Below are 26092 nucleotides of genomic sequence, written 5' to 3' on the forward strand. Positions count from 1 at the left end.
CGAGTGGGTCTTCCGTCCAATTTTTGAATAGATAAGATTAAACTTATCAATTCAAAGATAAAATCGTAGATCTAAGCGAAAAAAAGAGAAACAAATTTTGCGGCACTCGAGGCTTGATCCCGGGTCGCCTGGGCCATGTCCACGACTATATCGACTGAGCTACTCGGACTCCGCTTCAGAACTTTGACGCTTAATTTCTCGAGAATGCCTTGATCGAATTTAAAACTATTTACATATTCTTAATCAGTAAAAGGGTCACTTTAAGGTTTAAAAATTTCAAAGAAAAATATTAAAAAATAAAAAAGTCGAAAAGTTCAATTTTTGAAATTTCCTTACGGTGACGACCGGAAGTGACGGCGGATATTTTCTATACCGAGGTACATTAGAAAAACGGTAGATCTATCATCTCTGAAAATTTCAGCCTTTTATCTTTACTTGTTTTTGAGAAACCTGACAGACAAAATTGACTTTTTAAAATCGTAAACGGACGATAACTTCTGACCGGAAGTGTTTTTTCAAAAATGAAAAAAAATGTATCAGCTTTAGATAAAAACACGTTTATATTGAAAATTTGAGCGAAATCGACCCAGCCATCTCCGAGAAATCGTCTGCACAAAATCGGTAAGAAAAAAAAAGAATAATAAGAAGAAAAGTGAAAAAGAAACAATAGAATAATAGAAGGGTCTTCCGCTGAAGACGGAAGACCCTAATAATAATAAAAAACATTACAATCACTATCAGGTCTTCCGTTGTAACGGAAGACCTTAAAAAGAAACATTACAATCACTATAAGGTCTTCCGTTGGAAACGGAAGACCTTAATAAGAAACATTACAATCACTATAAGGTCTTCCGTTGAAAACTGAAGACCTTAAATAAAATTAAGACAAAAATGATTAACAAATAAAAGGTAGTAAAGAAACTAACAAATGAATGGAAGAGGCGCAGTTGACAGATTTCATAAAATTACTATGTGGGTGTCAGGTGATGTATGGCTATGAGACGTTCATTTTTGTGAAGTCCATTTGTTTGTTCATGCCATCAGGGCTGAATGATTTGAGTCTGTGCATCCAGAACTTTTCCTTGCTCTTCCTCTCCGCGTCTGTCCATTGAGGATTATGGTCAATAACCAATACTGTCATGTCTTCCCATTTGTGGCCACTTGTAATAAAATGTTCTACGACGGGCTCCTTGACTTTTTTGGTCTTTATGGTAGAGCGGTGGTTGTTGATCCTTCTGCGGAGGTCACCTGTTTCACCGACGTATTGCTTAGAGCAGACTTTGCAACTGATGAGATAGATGCAGTTGTCCGTGCGGCGAGAAGTGTTGCCAAATATCTTGTAGGTGCGACCCGTGATGGGGCTTTTAAAACTGTCCGCGTTGGTGCTGTGTTTGCACAACAGGCATCTGGTATCGGAACATGTTTTAAAACCACCGTTTGGCAACGGGTTGTCTAATCTTGCCCTCACTACCATGTCCTTTAAGTTCCTCGGGCGTTTAAACGCAGCCATTTGTGGGTCCTTGAAAAGATCAGCCATTCTTTCGTTAGTGTTAAGAATGGGCAGATTATTTCTAAGGATGCTGTTGAGGTTCTTAAGGGCGGGGTGATATGTAGTGACAATTGGAACCCTGCTTTTGTCTATTTTCTCTTTGTATTGTAAAAGGGTTTTCCTGTCTTTTGTAGTAATCTCATCAATTGCAGATTGAACTGTGTGGGCTTTATAGCCTCGATTACACAGATGGGATTTTAATATTCTGCTCTGTTCTTCAAAGATTTCATTAGAAGAGCAGATTCGTCTGATTCGGGTTGTTAATCCTTTAGGAATTCCTCTAAAAGTATGGGGAGGGTGGCAACTCGATGGATTGAGGTAGAGGTGAGAATCAGTGGGTTTGGTATGGAGACTCCAGTGAAACTACATCTTTCTCCAGTTGTCGAAGTCGGTGGTTATCCCACGACAGACAGAGAGACATTAATTCTTTGGAGCATCTTCTTAATATGAAGTCCCAGCGTTTTTGGAAGTTTTTAGAAACGAAACTATCCCTATGTTGGGAGTGACATTTATAAGTTTAATCTATTCTATTCAAAAATCGGACGGAAGACCCACTCGTTGCTCGCAACGAGATCGTATCTAGTTATTATTTTTTTTTTCCTTACACATTTTGTGCAGGCGATTTCTTGGTAATGGCTGATTCGATTTCCGTCAAATTTTCACTGATGATGCCTCGCCATCTGAAGTTTGTACCCCCGTTACATTTTTTTAAAATTCAAGTCCGGTCGGAAGTTATCGTCAATAAACGATTTTTTAAAGTCAATTTTGTCTGTCAGGTTTCTCAAAAACGAGTAAAGATATAGGGCTGAAACTTTCAGAGATGATAGATCTATCGTTTTTCTGGTGCATCTCGGTCAAGAGAATGTCAGCCGTCACTTCCAGTCGTCACCGGAAGGAAATTTGAAAAATTAAATTTTTCGACTTTTTTATTTTTGAATATTTTTTTTTGAAATTTTTACACCTGATAGTGACCCTCTTACTGATTTAGAATATGTAATTTGTTTTAAAATCGATCAAGGCATTCTCGAGAAATTAAGCGTCATAAGTGCCGTACGAGTTAACAACGGGGGTTCAAATTTTCATTAATTAACTCGGACGCCAATTTTAATTAGCTAATTAACTTAATCAGGCGTGAAGTTGGCAGTCGATTGATTACTTTAGTGCGATCGGCGACAGTAGCAACACCTTCTTTAAGAATGTGAACAAATGTTTATAATGTAGCTGTTCTTTTCTATAGTTTCTTAAGTAGTTTAGCAGTAGCTTTAAATTTTGTTTTGTACTCATGTAATTTATTTTTTGGTCCTGAAGAAGGGACTGGTTGTTCCAAAAATTTGACAATTTCTATTGTTCGTGTCGTTAGCCATTTTTAGTGCTTTATACATTCAGTTTACTGGCTTAGTATCTATATATTAGATCCGATACTTTAAAGATGCCTAGTGTTGTTGATTCTATTCAGTGCTGTATATATATATATATATATATATATATATATATATATATATATATATATATATATATATATATATATATGCGCGCTAGCATGGTCGTACTTGTATAGATTTTTCAACTTACCGAAAGACAAATAGTATTTCTACAGGAAAATACGTGACTGTCTTCTACTAACAATATTTAATATTGACAAGACATACTTATTTTATGGATAACTTCGAATGCATTAATACTACATTTGGTAGGAATGAAAACTCTGTTTTGACCCAGTCGATTGTTATATATTTATTTGATTATTTTTCATTAGTTAAATGCGATATAGTTTTTCGATTTTTTTTCATCATAGTTTTTGTTAAACGTCTATTTTTTATTGCTTCTAATTTGTAAGCAAGCTTTATATTTTCATTCTTGAATTTAGCGTCAGTATCCAGCTTAGTGACTGCTCCTATCAGATTGTCTAACTGTCTGATGTAACTTTCCACATATATATTCCCAATGTTGTTTGTGTCTGGTGAAAGGATCATTATACAATTTAACAATCTCACGACATCATCACCAATACCAGTGTCTCTTTCGCTGGGTTGATTAGTCCAGCCTGATTTTGGAGAATTTTCTTCCTTAAGAGAGTTCTTAAGTAATGGCTTCAAAACACGAATTGATTCCCAGGGTTTTAAACGGTTCTTAAGAAAGATAGGTTCTATGGCCTTCATTTCGTTCCGGACTGTTTCATCATCAACTAATTCTGCAATAGATTTTGTAGTCGTCCTAGTGATGACAGCAGTCAATACTCTCTCAGACAACTTCAGACCGTCTTCAGCAAACAAGTTGGATAACTCTGTACACAGTTTTTTATCCTCTTTATCCTCCTCATCTGTAATAATGAAACTAATTAAATTAACATTTCATTGATGAAAGAACTATCCTCCACACGCATGAAATAATATTTACATCCAATTCTTTATGAATGGTGTTATCGACAATATTCTCTCCCGTTGTCACGTACTAAATTACTAGAGTTAACTAGTAATCGAGCATATACATTTAAGCACCAGCCTTATTATTCTTGTTTCACTTCCTGTTGCTGAAAGTTAAAGGTTGGTTAGGTAATATTAAATGTTTTTCTTAGATAAGCAAGTGCTGTAATAAATTTTATAAAAAAATATAATTTACAAATTATTGTCAATCTTTATTTTCGGCTGAATAAATATCGATGCATTCATTTAGTTTTTATTTATATATATCTTATGTCGGGTAGCACCAATATTTGGATTACGTTCCCCTTAGCCATATTAATGTTTTTGTTAAATTTGCAGGATTGCATCGTTTGATCAAGATAATCTTGATTAATCCCTTATAAATATATCATAAAATTGTACAAAAAAGGATAAAAGTATAACGTTAAAATAAAAAAAAACTATTGATAGAATGATTTAAGACTAATTTTGAAATCCCATTATGAAATGAACACTTGTTTATTTATACATATTGCGTATTAACGGCAAACGAAAGTTGAACGTCAAGAACCAGGAAGCAGCAGCCCTATGGTGTATAAGATGGTGGCCAATCAAAACCGGTGTTATAAAGCGCTTTCCCCCTAGCCACCCCCCCCCCCCCGAAAATGACTATATAGTTGCTCCCCACACCCACGGAAAGCTGACTTTATGGTGTGATTTCTCCTTTTTTATAGCAAGATTACCCCGAAGGAAAACCTACTTTTTAGATACAATATCTAATATTGTAAACAAGTGTTAATCCTTTTAAACTTAAGTTTTAAAAAGCGACATTTTGTCCTTTTTCGGAAGTGAGAGAGGACAAAACAACTACAACAAAAAATGTTGATGCTATTCAGTGCTGTATATATATATATATATATATATATATATATATATATATATATATATATATATATATATATATATATATATGCGCGCTAGCATGGTCGTACTTGTATAGATTTTTCAACTTACCGAAAGACAAATAGTATTTCTACAGGAAAATACGTGACTGTCTTCTACTAACAATATTTAATATTGACAAGACATACTTATTTTATGGATAACTTCGAATGCATTAATACTACATTTGGTAGGAATGAAAACTCTGTTTTGACCCAGTCGATTGTTATATATTTATTTGATTATTTTTCATTAGTTAAATGCGATATAGTTTTTCGATTTTTTTTCATCATAGTTTTTGTTAAACGTCTATTTTTTATTGCTTCTAATTTGTAAGCAAGCTTTATATTTTCATTCTTGAATTTAGCGTCAGTATCCAGCTTAGTGACTGCTCCTATCAGATTGTCTAACTGTCTGATGTAACTTTCCACATATATATTCCCAATGTTGTTTGTGTCTGGTGAAAGGATCATTATACAATTTAACAATCTCACGACATCATCACCAATACCAGTGTCTCTTTCGCTGGGTTGATTAGTCCAGCCTGATTTTGGAGAATTTTCTTCCTTAAGAGAGTTCTTAAGTAATGGCTTCAAAACACGAATTGATTCCCAGGGTTTTAAACGGTTCTTAAGAAAGATAGGTTCTATGGCCTTCATTTCGTTCCGGACTGTTTCATCATCAACTAATTCTGCAATAGATTTTGTAGTCGTCCTAGTGATGACAGCAGTCAATACTCTCTCAGACAACTTCAGACCGTCTTCAGCAAACAAGTTGGATAACTCTGTACACAGTTTTTTATCCTCTTTATCCTCCTCATCTGTAATAATGAAACTAATTAAATTAACATTTCATTGATGAAAGAACTATCCTCCACACGCATGAAATAATATTTACATCCAATTCTTTATGAATGGTGTTATCGACAATATTCTCTCCCGTTGTCACGTACTAAATTACTAGAGTTAACTAGTAATCGAGCATATACATTTAAGCACCAGCCTTATTATTCTTGTTTCACTTCCTGTTGCTGAAAGTTAAAGGTTGGTTAGGTAATATTAAATGTTTTTCTTAGATAAGCAAGTGCTGTAATAAATTTTATAAAAAAATATAATTTACAAATTATTGTCAATCTTTATTTTCGGCTGAATAAATATCGATGCATTCATTTAGTTTTTATTTATATATATCTTATGTCGGGTAGCACCAATATTTGGATTACGTTCCCCTTAGCCATATTAATGTTTTTGTTAAATTTGCAGAATTGCATCGTTTGATCAAGATAATCTTGATTAATCCCTTATAAATATATCATAAAATTGTACAAAAAAGGATAAAAGTATAACGTTAAAATAAAAAAAACTATTGATAGAATGATTTAAGACTAATTTTGAAATCCCATTATGAAATGAACACTTGTTTATTTATACATATTGCGTATTAACGGCAAACGAAAGTTGAACGTCAAGAACCAGGAAGCAGCAGCCCTATGGTGTATAAGATGGTGGCCAATCAAAACCGGTGTTATAAAGCGCTTTCCCCCTAGCCACCCCCCCCCCCCGAAAATGACTATATAGTTGCTCCCCACACCCACGGAAAGCTGACTTTATGGTGTGATTTCTCCTTTTTTATAGCAAGATTACCCCGAAGGAAAACCTACTTTTTAGATACAATATCTAATATTGTAAACAAGTGTTAATCATTTTAAACTTAAGTTTTAAAAAGCGACATTTTGTCCTTTTTCGGAAGTGAGAGAGGACAAAACAACTACAACAAAAAATGTTTGTGCGAAAAAAAAGAGACATTGCAGTAGTTTTAACCGTCAATTATGCCAAAGTTTAATGAAGAAAAATACGTACAAAATTTGCTAACAAAACAAATCACATTAAAAGGTACCGCGTTATTTCGCCTCATGTTAAATTTCACCCCTGTCGACGAGAAGGGTATGGTTGTATTACGAATTTGACATCGCTGTAAATAAAAGTGGAAATGATCAGACAAATTACAAATAAACATGTGTACGTTTTGTTCGCCAATATTTCTAAAGTCTGCTTTCTTTACAATCGATGCATAGCATGCGGGTTGAATAACCCCAATCATTCGGGGGACGAAACCATGAGGTTTCCTTTTCTAAACATTCCCGTGATGCATTTTGGTTTGTTTTTTCGTTTGCCCAAAGATAAATTATTTTTATTTACTTTGAATATTTCTAACTTTGAAAAGAAACTAATTCTGCTGGTGTAAATAGGAGAAAGTCCATAACTTTCTAAGATAAATGATTTGTATGAAAAAAAAAATTGATACTGTATTTACAAAAAAATCGGACCAAGCAGCTTTAAATCGTAAAAAATTGCAGTTCATCATTTTTAAGTTAAAGTAAAAGAAAAAAGACTTTAGATACAGTTGGATGCGGGTCACTTAATGAGAAATTATTAATCAATGTCACCGGGACCGTCGATTAAAAATTCAAGGACTAAAATCGACCATATGCATTAATCAATTTTAATACAAGTATAAATTCTGAATTCAAATTTATGTAAACCTTACAAATATTACAATCTTAAAAAATTCAATTGTTTCTGGTGACGATAGGCTGTAACGACGGGCGTTCTGATGTATTAAATCCTTCCGTAAAGATAACAGTAATATTTTATAACTCTTAAAAACCCCTTGAAATACTTATGTTAAATCGAAATATTTTGATTATTGTTCTCGGGTATATACACCCGTCAGACACGTTACTTTGGGGTGGGTGGGGGTGGGAAGAGCGGGCATTCGCCACTTTGTGCAGATTTTTCTTAAATTTACATAAAAATTGAATTGAAATTAAGGAAATGAACAGTGACAGGTATTGTACGCTCCCCCCCCCCCCCCACTCCCATAACGAATTTAGATTTTGCTTGTCTACATTTTTTGGATGAGTCTGCCCCACCCCCTCCACTTCCAAACAAGAGGCCCAATGGGCCACATCGCTCACCTGAGCAACACTGGCTTTATATGGGCGTTCAAAGGATATTGTGCCAGGTGCCCCCCCCCCCCCCCGGTTGATTAACCAAAAATGAATATCCGAATTTTCACTTATTTTCGCATATACTTAATCTTTGACATATTTACCTTCATGTAATACCAAACAAAGATTATTTTCCATTGCAATATTTTTTAAGAACACCAATAATGCTTTTATCCTCATAATAACTAGAGGAACTGTGAGCAAGCTCACAATTGATACCCCCCGCTAAGAAAAAATCATAACTCGTATTTTTTCTATTATAGAAAATATTGGATGAATCTATTTCACCGTCCATTTTTTATAAATAACAACTGCTCTATTTTTTGAAACTGTTAATGCTAATATGAGTACACAAAGTAATTTCTATTCTTTAAATTCCATTTTAGTTCAAGTTATCTGTTAATGCAAGAGGACATTTGCATCCTTATGTTAACAAACATGACTTGAATCAAACAAAATTCCACATGTCAAGCAGTCATTTAATATATAAACATTTTGGATTATTGGTATACTGAGCCCGATTTTTTTTAAAACAATGACCTTGAACTTCCTCAATTGACCTTGGGTCAAGGTCATGACACACCCTCAGGTTCGAAGCAATCTTGATGTGAATTAAGAACTTCCAAGGTTTCTCAATAAGAAAGATATGGACCAGACATGAATTTTGCACTTTTTCTGCCAGTGACCTTGACCTTGCCCAAATGAATTTGGTCAAAGTCATGACACACCCTTAGGTCATAAACAATCTTTGTGTGAAGCAAGAACTTCCAATGTTTTTCCATTAAAAAGATATGGACCGGACACGAGTTTTGCACTTTTTCTGCCAGTGACCTTGACCTTGCCCAAATGACCTTGGGTCAAGGTCATGACACACCCTTAGGTCATAAGGAATCTTTGTGTGAAGTAAGAACTTCCCATGTTTCTCCATTAAAAAGATATGGACCGGACAGGAATTTTGCACTTTTTCTGCCAGTGACCTTGACCTTGCCCAAATGACCTTGAGTAAAGGTCATGACACACCCTTAGGTCATAAACAATCTTTGTGTGAAGTATGAACTTCCAATGTTTCTCTTTAAGAAAGATATGGACCGGACACGAATTTTGCATTTTTTCTGCCAGTGACCTTGACCTTGCCCGAATGACCTTGGGTTAAGGTCATGACACACCCTTAGGTCATAAACAATCTTTGTGTGAAGTAAGAACTTCCCATGTTTCTCCATAAGAAAGATATGGACCGGACACGAATTGAACAGACAGACGGACGAACGGACGGACAAGTGATTCCTATATACCACCCAAACTTCGTTTGCAGGGGGTATAATAATGTGTCAGGTCCATGGAAACTGTTTACAAGGCATTGTTTTCATTTACTTGTGTTCGAAAAACTATCAAAAATTTGTGTAGATTTTATGCAATTAATCGTTGAAGAAGGGGCACCAGAAAGTAATTACAGCATATCATCCTTTTAGCAAGACATTTCTGTTGATCAACCAAAATTTCAGTGTCAATCGTAGAATCATAAGCAAGATACATAGCTTGGTTTGAGTCATGTTTTTGTTCACATTATTACATTACATTCTACTTAAGAATTTTAAACTTGGTATTTCCTATGCAGCATAGCTGCATTTAAAATATAAACAAACTAAAAGATGACCTCAGCTCTGTGTACAAACATATAGCAGCATTGTGTGCAAAGCTCTGTATCTTGCTTATAACTCGAAGCTTGACTCTCAGGTTAGTAAAATGATAGGAATTTGTAAACAATTAAATCAAGAGAAAACTGCACTAAACCAAAGAGAAAACTCAATTTATTTTTCATCATATATAAACTTTAGTTATATATTTCTAGCAGCGAGAATAGTCTTCGTTTAGATTGAAATTGCTGAACATCTTAATAGAACATGTTGCATTAATCAACTATTACGTAGAGATAATACCGAATTACACGCACCACCATAATTTGACCCCCCATGGTGGCCCCACCCTATCCCCTGAAATCATGGTTTGAAAAAAACTAGAATGAATCAACACTATCTGAGGATGCTTCCACACAAGTTACAGCTTTTCTGGCTAATTGGTTTTTGAGAAGAATTTTTTTTAAAGATTTTTCGCTATGTATTTCTATGTAAAATTCGACCCACCCATTGTGGCCGCACCCTACCCCCGGAATCATGGTTTGAACAAATTTGAATCTTCACTACCTGAGGATGCTTCCAAACAAGTTATAGCTTTTCTGGGCTACTGGTTTTTGTTGAGAAAATTTTTCTCTATTTATCCTATGTAAAAATTTGACCCCCATTGTGGCCCCACCTTACCCCCAGGTATCGTGATTTGAAACAAAATGAATCTACACTACCTGAAGATGCTTCCACAGGTCCAGCTTTTCTGACTAACTGGTTTTTGAAAAGAAGATTTTAATGATTTTTCTCTATACATTTATATATAAAAATTTGATCCCCCATTGGGGCCCCACCGTACCCCCGGGGATCATGGTTTGGACAAGCTTGAATCTACACTACTTGAGGATGCTTCCACACAAGTTACAGCTTTTTTGGCCGATTGATTTTTGAGAAGAATATTTTTAAAGATATTTCTCAGTATATTTCACCGCAGGTGAGCTAACAATTATTTATGTCTCTGCTACATGTACACGCACTTAGTATTTCCATCAGCAAAATTAATCTCCGTTTAGACTGAATAGACGAGAAAATACTTACAACTAGCCTAAAACACATTGCAGTAATCAACTATTACGCAAAAACCATACCGGATTACCATTAGAATTTGTATTTTTGTTGTTAAAGTACCGTACCTGTTAATGTATCTTATTTTCCGCAAGTAACAGTCAGCTGTCTTACTTTCCGATGTCTATATTTGATTGGTACGTAAATATTACAAACTACAGGCGATAGTTCCCCTAAGTTACAAACCGTAATTTATGAAAACGAAACGAAAATCAAAACAAGCTAAAACCACTATGAAAATGTCAACGCATTGGAATATTTAATCTCAATTTACTTCACAGAAATCGGCATTAATGTATTGTGCACGTTTCAAATATTCCTTTCGCACGCAAACTCTTCCACAACAACCAAATTCATCTTTGTCAGATTGACCCATTTCTTAAACGTTCAAAATGGCCGCTTCTTTGTTTCAAAGAGGGTTTTGAGATATGGAATACCGAACCCGAAGTTAGACTGATTGACCCTCATTATCTCTGTCTTATTATCATTTCCGTAAATTACTCAAATTTGAAAGAGAATTGGCCCTTAATTTTTGCAATTTATATTTTCCTTCCCATAAGGATAATTTATGCTGAACTACGTTGAATTTGACTAAGTAGTTCTTGAGAAGAAGATTTTAAAAAATGCACCCCCTTTTTCTACAGTTTCGAGGTTTTCTCAGCTTTGAATAAAGATAGGTCTTTTATTTCTGCAATTTATATTTGCCTTACCATAAGGATGCTTTGTTTTAAATTTGGTTGAAATTGGATACTGTGAAATCATTAGATTTCGTGGTGGCTCAATTTTCGTGGAATTCGTGGGTACCTCTCACCCACGAATTAATTTTCTCCACGAATAAATAAATTAGGACTCTAAAGTCATATATTTCCTTTTGTAAGTATCAGAGAATACACGAAATCATGTCCCCATGAACCTGTAAAATTAAAGCAATCCACGAAAATTGGCCCCCACGAATTTTAATGATTCCACAGTAAGCGGTTTTAGGAAAAAGTTTAAAATGTGAAAAGTTAACAGACGAACAGACAGACAGACAGACGGACGACGGACAAACTGTGATCAGAAAAGCTCATTTGAGCTTTCAGCTCAGGTGAGCTAAAAACAATGCCACTTGATTGTTCGTTTCAATTAAATGAGAATTTATACGAAACGAGAATTTAAAAAAAGACGATTAATTTGATTTTGAATTTTGCATATATGCCAATCTATACTACTATATTAAAATAATAGACTCGAACTTTTGGGCTTAATACCGATAAATCGAAGGGGTACTGTCTTTTGTTTTATATATTTTAAACATCATTGGTACTTGAAGATTACCAATTTGTTTTTTAGTTTTTCTCAGGCAAGCTTTGCTGATTAATAATCAACGGAAATTGCTGAAAAGAATACCGGAAATCATCTGGATTTTTGAATTTTACAATTTTGCGTATTGTATTCACGCTATATCATGGGTTTTTAAAGTTATGTTTCCACAATATCACATTTGCAAAGATAAACTCATAAAGGACAATACAAATATGTGTACATTTTTATAGAAAGTTTGCTTTTTATTCTGTTCATCAAAGAAAATATGGAAGATAACTCTAATACATTACATTTACTATGAAAAACTCGAGAGCAGAATTTCCACACGGTGTGTAAATTTGAAGCGAATTAAAAGCGTTCGCGAAAAGTGTTGAATTCTTTGGTAATATGAAATAATTCTTTAAAATAAAAGGTATTTACGGCTTCAAAATGGTTTGTTATAAGTAATGTGACTGTTTTTTTTAATGCAACTTCGTTAATTTCCTCTAAAATCGTTTCGGAGCGATTCAGCAATGTTATGCTACATTACGGGTATATGGGGAGGCATTTTGACGGCGGTGAATACCTGTTCTGAGACACAGTTATAATATTCTAACCAGACGAATGTCTCTGTTCTAACTAAGCAGAGTGTAGTGAAATAAATATTATTATAATTGTAGGTTTAAAGCTTGGTTCTGTTAATGTCAACAATGCGGTGTGTCGATGAATCTATTTCATGAATGTTCGATATCATATGAAGCAATGTCAACCCGTGCATGCACGGGTCAAAGTCTAGCAATTATATATGTAAGTCCAAAATGTCAAATGAATAGTCCTTATAAAATTTTAGTTACAAATACAGAACTTTTTTTGGTCTACTCTGATTAAAACCATTTCATAAATGTCAATATTTTATCCACTAGATGATACATACTTTAGAGTGATGTCAATCATTTAACTTCATTGAAAATTGGCTAAAGACTTAACACACTATTACGCATGAGCGATCTTTCAGTTCTTCCAAAGAAACAAGGTTTAGATTAGAAAAAGATTGCGCAAACAGATAGACGGACTATCAGATTTATCACAAAAATCTCAAACATTTTTCATTTACAAATTCTTAACAATTAATAATGCATCAGAGTGTATATCTGTATATACATTGATTTTAATCCTTACGGTGTTTTCATTAATGATTTTTATAAAACCTGAACCAAAAACGTGATATAGAAACCTTAGTATGGGAGGAAAACTATTATATAATAGCTTTCCTCTCGGGGGAAAGGCTACTATAGAGCAGGTTTTCGGGGGGGGGGGGGGGGTTCTATTGGGAATTTTTTTTATCTACAACACCGGTGCAAACCACTTCGGAGACACACAAACAGGGACAGTGACATCATATTCACTTGCCATATTCATATAGACGATATTTCAAAATTGGTTGGTGGTGACTTAATTTCGTTAGTTGAGTAATCATGATAAACTTAATAAATACAGGGTGTCCCATAATATCTGATACCATTTACTTGTTGAGTAACTTTTTATCAGATTTATTTAAGAAAAAGTCAAATGCATTTTCATAAGTGTATGTGATGTAAATTTTCACTCAACAAATTTCACAAACATTGATAAATTTTTGAAAAATTGAGCACTTTTTAAAATCACAACAAATTTAAAGAGAGTGCTTCAAATGACGTTCTTTTTTATCAATGACAACCTCAAGTCAATGACTAAAATTCTAACAACAGCCCCTATACGGATTTTCTGAAATCCTCTCACAATTTAAAGAATCTATTGCTTGTTAGTCCACTACCGGTTTTCACCGGAGGGGACTATAGCTTTCCTCCGCGTCCGTCAGACCGTCCGTCCGTCCGTCTGTCTGTCAGTCCGTCCGTCTGTCCCACTTCAGTTTTCCACAGTTTTTTTCTTTAAGCGTTTGAGGAATAATAATGAAATTTGCTTCAAAATGTCAAACTTCTGATCAAGTTTACACTTTTGTAGCGTCTGGTTGACATATTTTTGAGAATTTTTTTTTATATTCCAATTTTTTAATGTTCTGGTTCGTTATCGGGCTTGGTGTATATGTAATAAACGAGGAAAGTATGCTAAACTTGTCAGTAATAATATCATGCATTACTTGGACCATTCCTTTTATTGTTTCTAACAAAGAAGTTAGTTCTGTAAAATAGTGTCAAGCATTATGTTGTTAATTTAATCGACAGGTTTTTTTGTATTATTTCAATCGGGTTCGTTATCAGGTTTGTCTGTTGAGACGAAAAGAAATTATATTCTGCATAACAGTGCATTGTTTTCACAAATTTCTACAAACCAGTAGGGGGCGTGTACTGCTTATGCAATACTCTCAGAATGCTTGTTGAGTTGGTATTCCCCTTGGTTTTCTTTTTTCAAAATTTATACAACTGTATCAGGAGTTGGTACGTGTTATGGATAATGCAGCTTAAAACAGAAGATGCCTGCTCTCTTGTCAGATTTATCTTGATTAAAATACAATTCAACGAAAAAATATGATGCTATTTTGTAACATCATATTTCTAATAAAAACATGTCCCATATTTGATTGTGGAAAAAATTAAAGATTTTACTTTTTATTTACTGTGGAATCATTAGAATTCGTGGTGGCTCAATTTTCGTGGTATTCGTGGGTAGCCCTCCTCCACGAATTTACATCCTCAACGAAAACAAATTTAGAAAGAGTTATCTTTATACTAGAACTGAAAACCGACGCACCCACGAAATTACATCCCCACGAATAAACAAAAAACTCACAATCCACGAAAATTGGCCCCCTCGAATTTAAATGATTCTACAGTAAGTCACAGTTTACACAGTTTGACCAGAAATTAATTAATTAATTTTAAATAAGATCAGATATTCTTGGACACCCTGTATTAAACAAATGATTGTGTATATGTTCGTGGGGATGTAAATTCGTGGGCAAGGGTTACCTACGAAAGCCACGGACATTGGTCCCCCACGACCAAAAATGATTCCACATTATATTGATCTGGCTTTTCTATTACCCCCTAGACCTGGTGGGGATGAAAGAATTTAATCGTTCATATTTTTGGGGAAATAATATCCAAGATTCTAATCTCAAAAAGATTGATACCATAGATCAGTGGCCTAATCTCATGTGTATAATTGCTGGGATATGTCTTAGTAGCCAACCTACTAAAGTCATAGAGATTTTTGAAATACATGAAATGTGTTAGGATGGGATCTAATAGTTGAACAGTGGGATGGAGAGAATAAGATGTTCAGTATAGGTTGCGTAATGCCCATAATCCAGCATCATCAAGAGGGGGGGGGGGGATGGATTCTGGGCTCTGGTTAATGTACATGTCCCGAATTTTAACCTTTAATGATTCTCATACCCTGCATGGAGCTAAAACTCCTTGCATCTACACTCTTAATTGTTTACGTTTGCAGTGGCTAACATGCCATGTAAAACTGCACTCCTGCAAAAACAAATCCAATGTATAATTTTCTTGCCCTCTGATTCCAAACACACAACAATCACATTTCTCTGACAACCAGCACCCCCGTTTCAAATTACAAACCCATAAGATATGGGGCTTCAGTAAAGCGCCTATTAATTTCTTTGCATCAGATATTATGAAGTAATTGTCAAGTTCTTCAAATATTCATACTGCAAAAAAAATTATAGTTAGGGTTTTCACCGAGTTTTCAGTTACTAGTATATTACACAGAGCCAAGATTTCATATTCAATCAAAGAATTTGATATCGACGCATGGAAATCAGAACGAACTTCAAGAAAAAAATAATGAAGGATGTAGAATAACGACGGGTCGGGGCCATTTCATCTACGAATTTCAAACAGCTGCATATCTCCTCTTGGGATGGTGCCAAAGGGGGACAACTATGGTTGGAGATTTATAACACATCTCTAATTTTCTACGCATAATAGCGTATTTTTTAAAAATAGACATCCTTTTTCTCGGTTATACAGATGATTGCTAAAATTGGTCAGGGGCACATGACAATATGTCAAGGCGATTTTGACCTACTTGGTTTTATGTTTAATGGCATGTACTACATTGACAGGTGTTTATCAATGGGGTGTTCTGTGTCATGTAAGGTCTTTCAGACCAAAAGACATAGAATTTACAACATTTTAAAATTTGTTGGCAATCAAAAAGTCTTATGTGCACACAAACTACCACTATTTGGACGATTTTATAATTGCAGGTCACTGTGCTTCTGTTCGTAAAGACACTATGTCCTTACAGTCTGTCATGAACTAGGAGTACCTTTAGCTGAGGATAACACTTTAGGTCCTACCACTTGCTTAAAACTTTTAGTTTTCGAAATTAACACTATTGAAATACTGGTTTGAATATCTCTTCGAAAATGTGTTGAGCTATAAAATCATTTAAACACTTAAGCAGTTGCAATCAGTGTTGGAAAAACTTTCTTTACGAGAGCAATCCGGCCAGGCCGAACATTTGTTTGGCGCCTGTATGACGCCACCATCGCATCGGTGTTACGCAACCACATCATTGCTTAAAAGTTACTCAATGCGGGCGGATATTTTAAGTTGTGTACGTTTTAGCTCACCTGAGCCATAGGCTCAAGTGAGCTTTTCTGATCACAATTTGTCCGTTGTCTGTCGTTGTCGTCGTTGTCGTCGTCGTTGTAAACTTTTCACATTTCCATCTTCTTCTCAAGAACCACTGGGCAAATTTCAACCAAATTTGACACAAAGCACCACTAGGTGAAGGGGATTTAAGTTTGTTCAAATAAATGGCCACGCCCTCTTTAAAGGGGAGATAATTGAGAATTATTGAAAATTTGTTGGTATTTTTCAAAAATCTTCTTCTCAAAAACTATTCGGACTGAAAAGGTTAAACTTGTGTGGAAGCATCCTCAGGTAGTGTAGATTCAAGTTTGTTCAAATCAATGTCCCTGGAGATAGGCATGGGCCACAAGAGGGGGATCAAGTTTTACATAGGAATATATAGAGAAAATTTTAAAAATCTTCTTCTCAAAAACTATTAGGCCAGAAAAGCTCAAATTAAAATGGGAGCATCCTTAGATAGTGTAGACTCAAGTTTGTTCAAATCATGGTCCTCGGGGGTAGGGTGGAGCCACATTGAGGGAATGGATTTTTACATAGGAATATATAGAGAAAATCTTTAAAAATCTTCTTCTCAAAAACTATCAGGCCAGGAAAGCTCAAATAAAAATGGAAGCATCCTCAGGTAGTGTAGAATCAAGTTTGTTCAAATCATGGTCCCTGTGGGTAGGATGGGGTCACAATTAGGAGATCAAGTTTAACAAAGGAATATATTGAGAAAATTTTAAAAATCTTCTTCTCAAAAACTATTAGGCCAGGAAAGCTCAATTTATAATGGAAGCATCCTCAGATAGTGTAGATTCAAGTATGTTCAAATTATGGTCCTTGTGGGTAGGGTGGGGCCACAATAACGGGATCATGTTTTACATAGTAATATATAGAGAAAATCTTTAAAAATCTTCTTCTCAGAAACTATTCGGCCAGAAAAGCTCAAATTAAAATGGAAGCATCCTCAGGTAGTGTAGATTCAAGTTTGTTCAAATCATGGTCTCCTGGGGTAGGGTGGGGCCACAATTGGGGGATCAAGTTTTAAATAGGAATATATAGAGAAAATCTTTAAAAATCTTCTCAAAAACTCAAAACCTATTCGGCCAGAAAAGCTCAAATTAAAATGGAAGCATCCTCAGATAGTGTTGATTCAAGTTTGTTCAAATCATAGTCTCAGGGGGTAGGGTGGGGCCACAATTTGGGGCTCACGTTTTACATAGGAATATATTGAGAAAATCTTTAAAAATCCTCTCAAAAACTATTAGGCTAGGAAAGCTTAAATTTGAGTGTAAGCTTCCTCAGATAGTGTAGATTCAAGTTTGTTCAAATCATGGTAACTGGGGGTAGGGTTGGGCCACAATAGGGGGATCAAGTTTTATATAGGAATATATAGAGAAAATCTTTAGAAATCTTCAAAAAAACTATTTGGCCAGAAAAGCTCTAATTAAAATGGAAGCATCCTCAGATAGTGTAGATTCAAATTTGTTCGAATCATGGTTCCCAGGGTTAGGGTGGGGCCACAATTAGGGGATAAATTTTAATACAGGAATATATAAAGAAATTCTTTAAAAAAAATTCTTTTAAAAACTATTTGGCCAAGAAAGCTCAAATTGGCGTGTAACCATCCTCAGATAATGTAGATTCAAGTTTGTTCAAATCATGGTCCCTGGGGGTAGGGCGGGTCCACAATGGGGGATTAATTTTTATATATAGAGAAAATCTTTAAAAATCTTCTTCTCAAAACTATAAGGCCAGGAAAGCCCAAATTTGAGTGGACGCATCCCCAGATCGTTTAGATTCAAGTTTGTTTAAATAATAGTCCTGGGGTATGGTCAGCCACAATGGGGGATGAATTTTTACATAGGAATATATAGAGAAAATCTTTAAAAATCTTCTTTTTAAAGACTATTTGGCCAGAAAAAGCTTAAACTTGTGTATAGTCATCCTCGGGTAGTGTAAATTCAGGTTTGCAAAATCACAGTCCCTAGTGATAGGGCCGGGCCGTGATGGTGGTTTGAATTTTTAACTAGGAATATATAGAGAAAATCTTTAAAAATATTCTGGGAAAGTTTTCGGTCCAAAACTCAGTACTTAGTGTGAAAGCACAGGTTATGCAGATTTAGGTTTGATGAAACCATGATTCCCTAGAGGAAAGTGGGGCCACGAAATGGGGGGGGGGGGTATATAGGAATAGAGAAAAATATTCTTACAGGTACAACAACGAAAAGGGCTTGGTATTTACCAAAAAATAGAGGTGGATAAAAATTGGCAGATTTTTATTTTTTTCAGCAAGATCTATTGTACTTAGTTGTCAAGATATTTTGATACTGTAATGCTAATTTGATCAGAATTAAGGCAATTTTGCTCATGTGAGCGATGTGGCCCCTGGGCCTCTTGTTGGAGGGTTTTAATGCTATGGTTTTTTTCTTAGAAGAGGAATGGTTTTCAGATCAAAATCTCAATTTGTTCACCAATAGCTCAGGGTCTCCTCAACTAGAATGTGGGATGTATTTTAATAGGGAGTGGCGTTTCTTTAGTTGTCCTTTGAATTGGAAATATATCAATGGGCATCGTGAAATGACCCTATAAGATTTTATCACTATGGTTCTATCTCACATTATTTAGGACAACAAATTAGCCAACAAAAAAATAAAAAATCTCACATTGACAATCAGACACTCGTTGCAGTTTTGAACAAACTTACTTCTAAATCTGAACTTTTCATGGTATTAATTAGAGCATTCCTCTTAAAATGAATGTCTATTTGTCTGCAATATCTTCTCACTGCATAGGGGACACACCTCCTCAATTTTTTTGTTTCAAAGGTTTTTTTAGGGCTTGGAATGCTTAAATCACAAATCTGATACAAGACATCCTATAACTAGATACTTATTTGAAAAATATTTTGGTTTTGCCCACTACATGCACTAATTGTTATGAAACAAGTCTTTTCTCGACAGCACTTTCACTAGCATTTTATGGTTTATTTCAAATCGATGAATTGACTATTAACAGTAAAATTCCGGACAATATTGTACTTTATATGGAAAACCTAATCTCCAACATTCGGAAACTGACCAGGTAGGAAAAATTACCATTTTGCATTTTAGTAAATCTGAGGGAGTTGCATGTCCATTTAAACTTGTTGAGAAATATTTAAATGTCCGCACTCTAACTACGGGCCTTTTTTGTCATTTCGATAAGACAATATACCAGTTTACGACAGTACTCTCAAAAGCATTAATAAGTCTTAATTACCGGAGAAGACATGATACATGATATAAATCTCATTCTTTACGGTTAGCTAATATTGAATTCGCTGCGGAAACAATTCAGAAATGTAAAAAAATGGAAATCTTCATGTTTTAAGACATACATTTGACTAATAAAATTTTAACTCATATGCTTTGCTTATCTATTGTAGAAAAACAGAAGGTGTAATTAGTAAGGTCCTCAATGCTAAAGCATGATCAATTTCAAACATGTTTAAGACCTTTTTTTCTTTTAAACTTGAAAAGCCTTGCGGTATGACGTTCGCAAATATTCGAAATCGACATTTGGTGGCGGAGTTTACAATTTCCAAACCTCCAAAGCTTTTTTTTAGTTTAGGAACTTATGAAGTGAATTTGTGGCACTGGTCATTAGAGACTAGTGCATGTATTTTTATGTTGACATTGACCCCTGCTCCTCCCAAGAATCAATCGTAAATCCTCCCAGAGGCAAGGTATTGAACCCGTGAACATTTAAACTTTGAGTAAACTTAACGTGAGCTATGAACGTTGTTTGAATATGTTGAATGAAGCGAATTACATATATGATGTTACTTGATGTGTTGAAATTTGAATTTTGGGGCACTTTGTCATGTATGGATGCCCATTACCCTTGAACAGCCGAGTCAAATTATCGCCAGATTTGAAATAGAATTGAGAAAAAGTAAAAATATTTTATTATATCTGTTTTGTCGCGCACTTTACTGAAACAGCATTTCATTGTCAACATCAATAAATATCAAAATATCTTTCCATCTGTCTTTTGAATTTTTCCTGTGCCTCTTATTTAATTCGTTTATTTTGTAGCAAATTAAAATGTGTGATAAAACACATCTTTGAAAGTCAGTTCTAGTGATCTTAAACTCATGGCATAACAAATCAAGGTATAACTCCATACTAGTAAAATTCTCTGTTGAAAGCTGTAAAACAGAAGTGATTTCAGCGGAATAGCTATAAATTTCATCAATTATTAAAAAAAATATACATGTCATCACACTTTTTGAGATGTTAGTAAAATATAAATTAATAAAACATATTTTAGAATTAAAAAACCATACTTTTTATTAAATGTATAATCGTTGTAGGCAGAAGCTTGTAAATCTGGTTTAATTTTGTTGTTAACAGCCTCAAACAAGAGGCCCATGGGGCCACATCGCTCACCTGAGCAACAATAGGCGTTCAAAAGATATTGTGCCATATGGTCCCTCGGTAGAATAACAAAAAATAAATATTGTAAAGTATTTGAATTTTACAATTAATTTTGCATACACGTAATCTTTGTACCTTCATGAAATACTATTTTTATACCAGAATAAGAAAATCCTACGCAAGATATAAAACTAAATATTTGGTAGGGGTACACTGTTAAGTTGTTAACTTGCAATTCCCTATATTTTCGTTCTGCCCCCCCCCCCCCACTTTGTAAAGCGATCAAAATATATGAGAGCATATAGGTAAATTTTTTTCATCAACTACTTACTAGTTATTGAATTTCAAAAAAATATAATAGTTATTGTTTTTTTATTTTAAAAATCCTACATGTATAGATGTGATAAAGAAAATTGTACCTCAATGTGCTAAATCCCTCAAATTAAAAACATTCAAAAATTTTATTTGTCTTCTTCATTATAATTAAATGACTGTTATTTACTTCGCGTACAAACCAGGATAATTTTCTGCTGTAATATTTTCTTAGGAATAGCGATAATTACTTTATCCCTGCAACAGAAATGTGTCAGAACTATGGAAACAGTTTTAAAGATGTCGTTTTTATTTACTTGTGTCTGAAAAACTATCAAAATTGATGTAGATTTCACATTATTTATTGTAGAAAGAGGGGGCCCCAGAGAGTACGTATATACAGAATATCATTCTTTTATTTGGTTTGTACAAGTATTTAAGATACTCTAATTCATATAGAATTTCTAATGTTCAACCAACATTTCAGCGTCTATCGTAGAATTATAAGCAAGATACAGAGCCCACAGTTCGCCTAGGTTTGAGTCATATTTTGTTCACATGAGTTTATTACATTCAGCTTAAGATTTTTAACTTGGTATTCCCTATTCAGCATTTAAAATGGAAAAAAAGAATGGCCTAAGATTCAGTTCACTTGTATTTGAGGTTCAAAATCAGTTTATACAAATGTACACAAACGCAGTCAAGGATCACATGTACAGTAGGAGTAATAATGACGAAAAAAGGTTAAGTTTACAATACAATAAGTTGTTAAAGTTGGTTTCTGGAAGAACAGACTTTCAAAAAATTTCTTAATAAATATTGACAATTTTTTTACTTTTTTAATCTTTAGTTTTTAAGATCTGTGTACAAACATAGAAGTGTGAGCAAATCTCTGTATCTTGCTTATAATTCGAAGCTTAACACTCAAATATGGTTAGTAAATAGAAATTGTAAACAACTAAACACAAGAAACATGCACTTTAACAAATAAAGAACACAATTTATTTTTTCGAAATGAATCATATATATACATGTATATACCTACATATTTCCGTCAGCGATATCAAACTCTATTTAAACTGAATAAACTCGAGAAAATGCCGAGCATCTCAACAAAACCTATTGCATTAATTTATAATGCCGAATTACCTATAGAATGAATTGTATTTCAGTACTTTTTTGATACATCAGATTTTGCTTAATTTGCACAGGTAAACGGTTAACTGTTTGATTTACCGAAGTCTCTGTTTGATTTGATACGTAAAAATCACGAAATACAGACGATAGTTCCCAGGTTACAAAGCATAAATAATGAAAACGAAACGAAAATCAGAACAAGCTAACACCAACGTCATGTGTGAAAACTGTCAACGCATTGAAATATTTAGCCTCAATTTACTTCACAAAATCGGCACCAATATATTTTGCATATTTCAAAAATTTCCCTTCATACGCGAACTGTTGCACAACAAGCAAATTCATCATAGTCAGATCGACCCTTTTTCGTATAATGTCATGGCTGCTTTCAACAAAGGACCTCGTTTTAAAAGTATGGAATATGAGTCTTGGTAAAATGGGTATGCAAACCCGGGCCGTGGCAAAATAAAAGCCGGGGCAGGTCGGCAATCGTTAATTCCAAATACGCATTATTTTGCGGCAATATTTACAGCGAATACAAATATACTGGTCCATCAAATATCCTGAAATGTTAATGAGATTGGCAGATTATTAACTGCCAATCTTTTGTTTTGCCCAGGCCAAGTCTTGCCTACCCATTTTACCGGATTCCGAACCCGAAACTATTAAACTGATTGAAACACGCCTTTCCTTTATTATTATTTTCGTAATAACGGTTTTAGAGAAGAAGTTCAAAATGTAAAAAGTTTACAGACGGACAGACAGATAGACAGACGGACGGACAGACGGACGACGAACAAAATGTGATCAGAATAGCTCACTTGAGCTTTAAGCTCAGGTGTGCTAAAAACTAAAACAAAAAACATATTCTAAATTAGTTGTTAAGAAAAATAATCAGAGCATTTAGACATACTACTGAGACAAAAGTGAAACAAGAGGCCAATAGGCCACATTGCTCACCTGAGAAACAATAGGTACGATAAAATTAGCTTATGAAATCATACTACAAACTATCTGGACAATGTTGTATAATACATTTAGATCCTATATGAATAAAAATTCATTTTCTCTTAGATACTTATTCTTACTATCATTAGTCTCATTTCTTACAGGATAATTTTATAGCTATAACACACGTTAAGCATCGCAGTTCTAAAAAAAATCCTAAACAATTGTTTATGTATATGGGATATATCAATATACATCAAACTCTGAACCCCTTGTGACGCCCAAGAATTGTCCAAGGGCCATAGTCTACACAATTTAAAAGAATCATCCGGCTGATCAGTTTCTGAGAATAAGATCTTTAAATTTACTATAGGAATAAAAATAAAATGTTTTATTCTCCATTGTACATGTAAATACATTTCTGTTTAACAGTGTGGTAGTCTGAAGGACAAGGCCAGTAACAACGATCACAATTTCACTATCAGATGCATAAGGACCTTCACATTTCAGATGAAGGCTATACAGACTAGAAATAAAGCTTGGACAGCATACCTGGGGTTTCTTTAAATGCACATATAAAAAGGTTTGGATACGCGGGTGGATGTTCTTAGTTCCAACTTGAAACTTTTTTTTGTTCATTTAAACAGTGTGATATACATTCAAAAAATAAAATCAATCTCTGCATGTCATATTCTTTTCCAAATATAATTTCTAACTAGTGTTGCCACATCCATAAATAGAGTTTTTATCCCATTTTGTGTGAAAATCGTTTTTTAAACTGTGACGAGAGGCGGTCGAAAAAAAAGAGAAAATATCCCCATATCTGCACAAAATAACTATTTTGGAACTAAAGGAATAGATATCTGAAAGCGGGGGGGGGGGGGGGGGGGTTAAGGACGAGTGCAGGCCATCCCATCCATAATGATAGACTTATTCTTACATTATGTTTGCTTTTGAATTGAGCATTTTGGAAACATCTTTTAGATAAAAAGTGTAGTACATGTAGGCATGTTATGTTTTCGGTAATATTTAAATCATATTCATTTTCACACCTTGTTCATCTTGCTCGATCAATCTGTGCTTACACAGGTTAAATCAAGTAGTTTTAAACCTTATGGCAATTTTGGACATACTAGAGAGGAACAATTTAAATAAATGGTCAACTGTTAACAATTTGGGCCCTGCCGTTGTTGCCTATGTGGTTGTGGCAAATGTGGAGCAAAAGCCGTGAAATGCTCTTTTTAACACAAAGAAGCATCTTTCCACAAAAGAAAAGAAATGCCATGTAGTTTTCAAGAAGATAACTTTCAATTGCTAACGCACGACGACGGACGACGGCAAAAGCAATAGGTCATCTGGGTAACTCATGTGACCAAAATTTGCATACTCTGAACATGCAACCATTTTAAATAATCTTGACATGTTTGTGCTCTTTTGGTTTGAAACCTACACGAAGAATGTTTTGTTGTTTACCCACCCGTTTCTGTTGCTTTGCTCTGTTGAGTCATATAAAACGCCTCAGGGGATTCATCATCATCACATGCTATTGTAGGATCAAGCTGTGAACCTTGCACACTCTCTGCTGAATTTCCTTTCATTATGTGTCTTTTATCGGAACCATCTATTCGAAAATGGTATACATTAGTTTTTGTTTTAAGATTCATAAAAATAACACAAAATAATGTACAGCTTTAAATTCAATAGCACTCAATTAGAATAACCATAGTGATTGTACATGTTCTTCAACTCTGCTTTGTTACAAGCTATTTGTGGTTCTCTAAAAAGTATCATGAAATAACGTTAACTTTAATTATTCCTGTTTGGTTACATTTTTATTATTATTGACTTTCAATTTACTTCTTTAGAATAAGGTATGAATGGGGGTAAATTGATGACGTAAGGTACTGAATGGGGTTTATTTACTTTTGCTTTTGTAACATTGACGTAACATCTGTAAGATTATTGTTCATACCACCATTAAGTGGTTGGTGTTCTAGAGTTCGAGTATCACTTTTTCTACCGTTCGATTCTGTACCGCCTCTACCGTTGGCGTCTATAAGAAGGACAATAAGAAAAAAATTACTATTTGATATAATGAAGATGAATTATCAAGCCAACCGATTGGCTGAAACAATTTGTTCAAAACACTAAAAGACCTACAAAAGAACAAACTGTCATTACCAACTTGGCAAATAAATACACTAACATATATTGCTAAAGGTTTGATAGGAAACATTATGCATGCTTTCGGATAGTGGAAAATACAGTTAGTTACATGTATTTGTTAAATTTCATTTTCTGAACGTGTATTTGATTTGGTATCTAAACTTATACCTTTTCTGTATCTGAGGTACCACACAATGGATAGTAAAAGAATCGTAACTCCGATCGATAGATAGACACTTATAATGATTATGCTGAAAATAGAAAGAAAATTATCTTGGTATAGTTGTCTATCTCATACATGTGGTGTATACTACCCGTGTGAAAAAACTTTGCTTTATCAAACGAGTGATGCTTTATTAAATTTTATCTTTTTGTTTAATATCATGTTTTTTTATTCATTATTCAATATTAAATCATTAATGGAGTTTTTTTGTTTTGTTAACACGACAGAGAGTTGATATTTAGCATTGTATCCCGCTTTTTATTTGACGACTGAAACGGTCAAGAAGCAATGATATAACTTTGAAAATGTAAAAAAAACTCTTGGAAACATAAGTTCAATTAAAATTATGG

General features: G+C 34.3%; 1 protein-coding gene across 1 annotated transcript in view; it reads right to left on the bottom strand.

Moving 5' to 3' along the window:
* LOC128186672 (uncharacterized) overlaps nucleotides 1–26092 on the bottom strand; it is a 74169-nt gene that overhangs the window by 32989 nt on the left and 15088 nt on the right. The window contains exon 6 of the mRNA XM_052856513.1: nucleotides 25688–25770. Within this exon, the coding sequence (XP_052712473.1) occupies nucleotides 25688–25770 (83 nt within the window). The remainder of the gene's footprint in view (nucleotides 1–25687; nucleotides 25771–26092) is intronic.

This window comes from Crassostrea angulata, chromosome 6, assembly GCF_025612915.1.
Source record: "Crassostrea angulata isolate pt1a10 chromosome 6, ASM2561291v2, whole genome shotgun sequence".
Taxonomy (NCBI): Eukaryota; Metazoa; Mollusca; class Bivalvia; order Ostreida; family Ostreidae; genus Magallana; species Magallana angulata.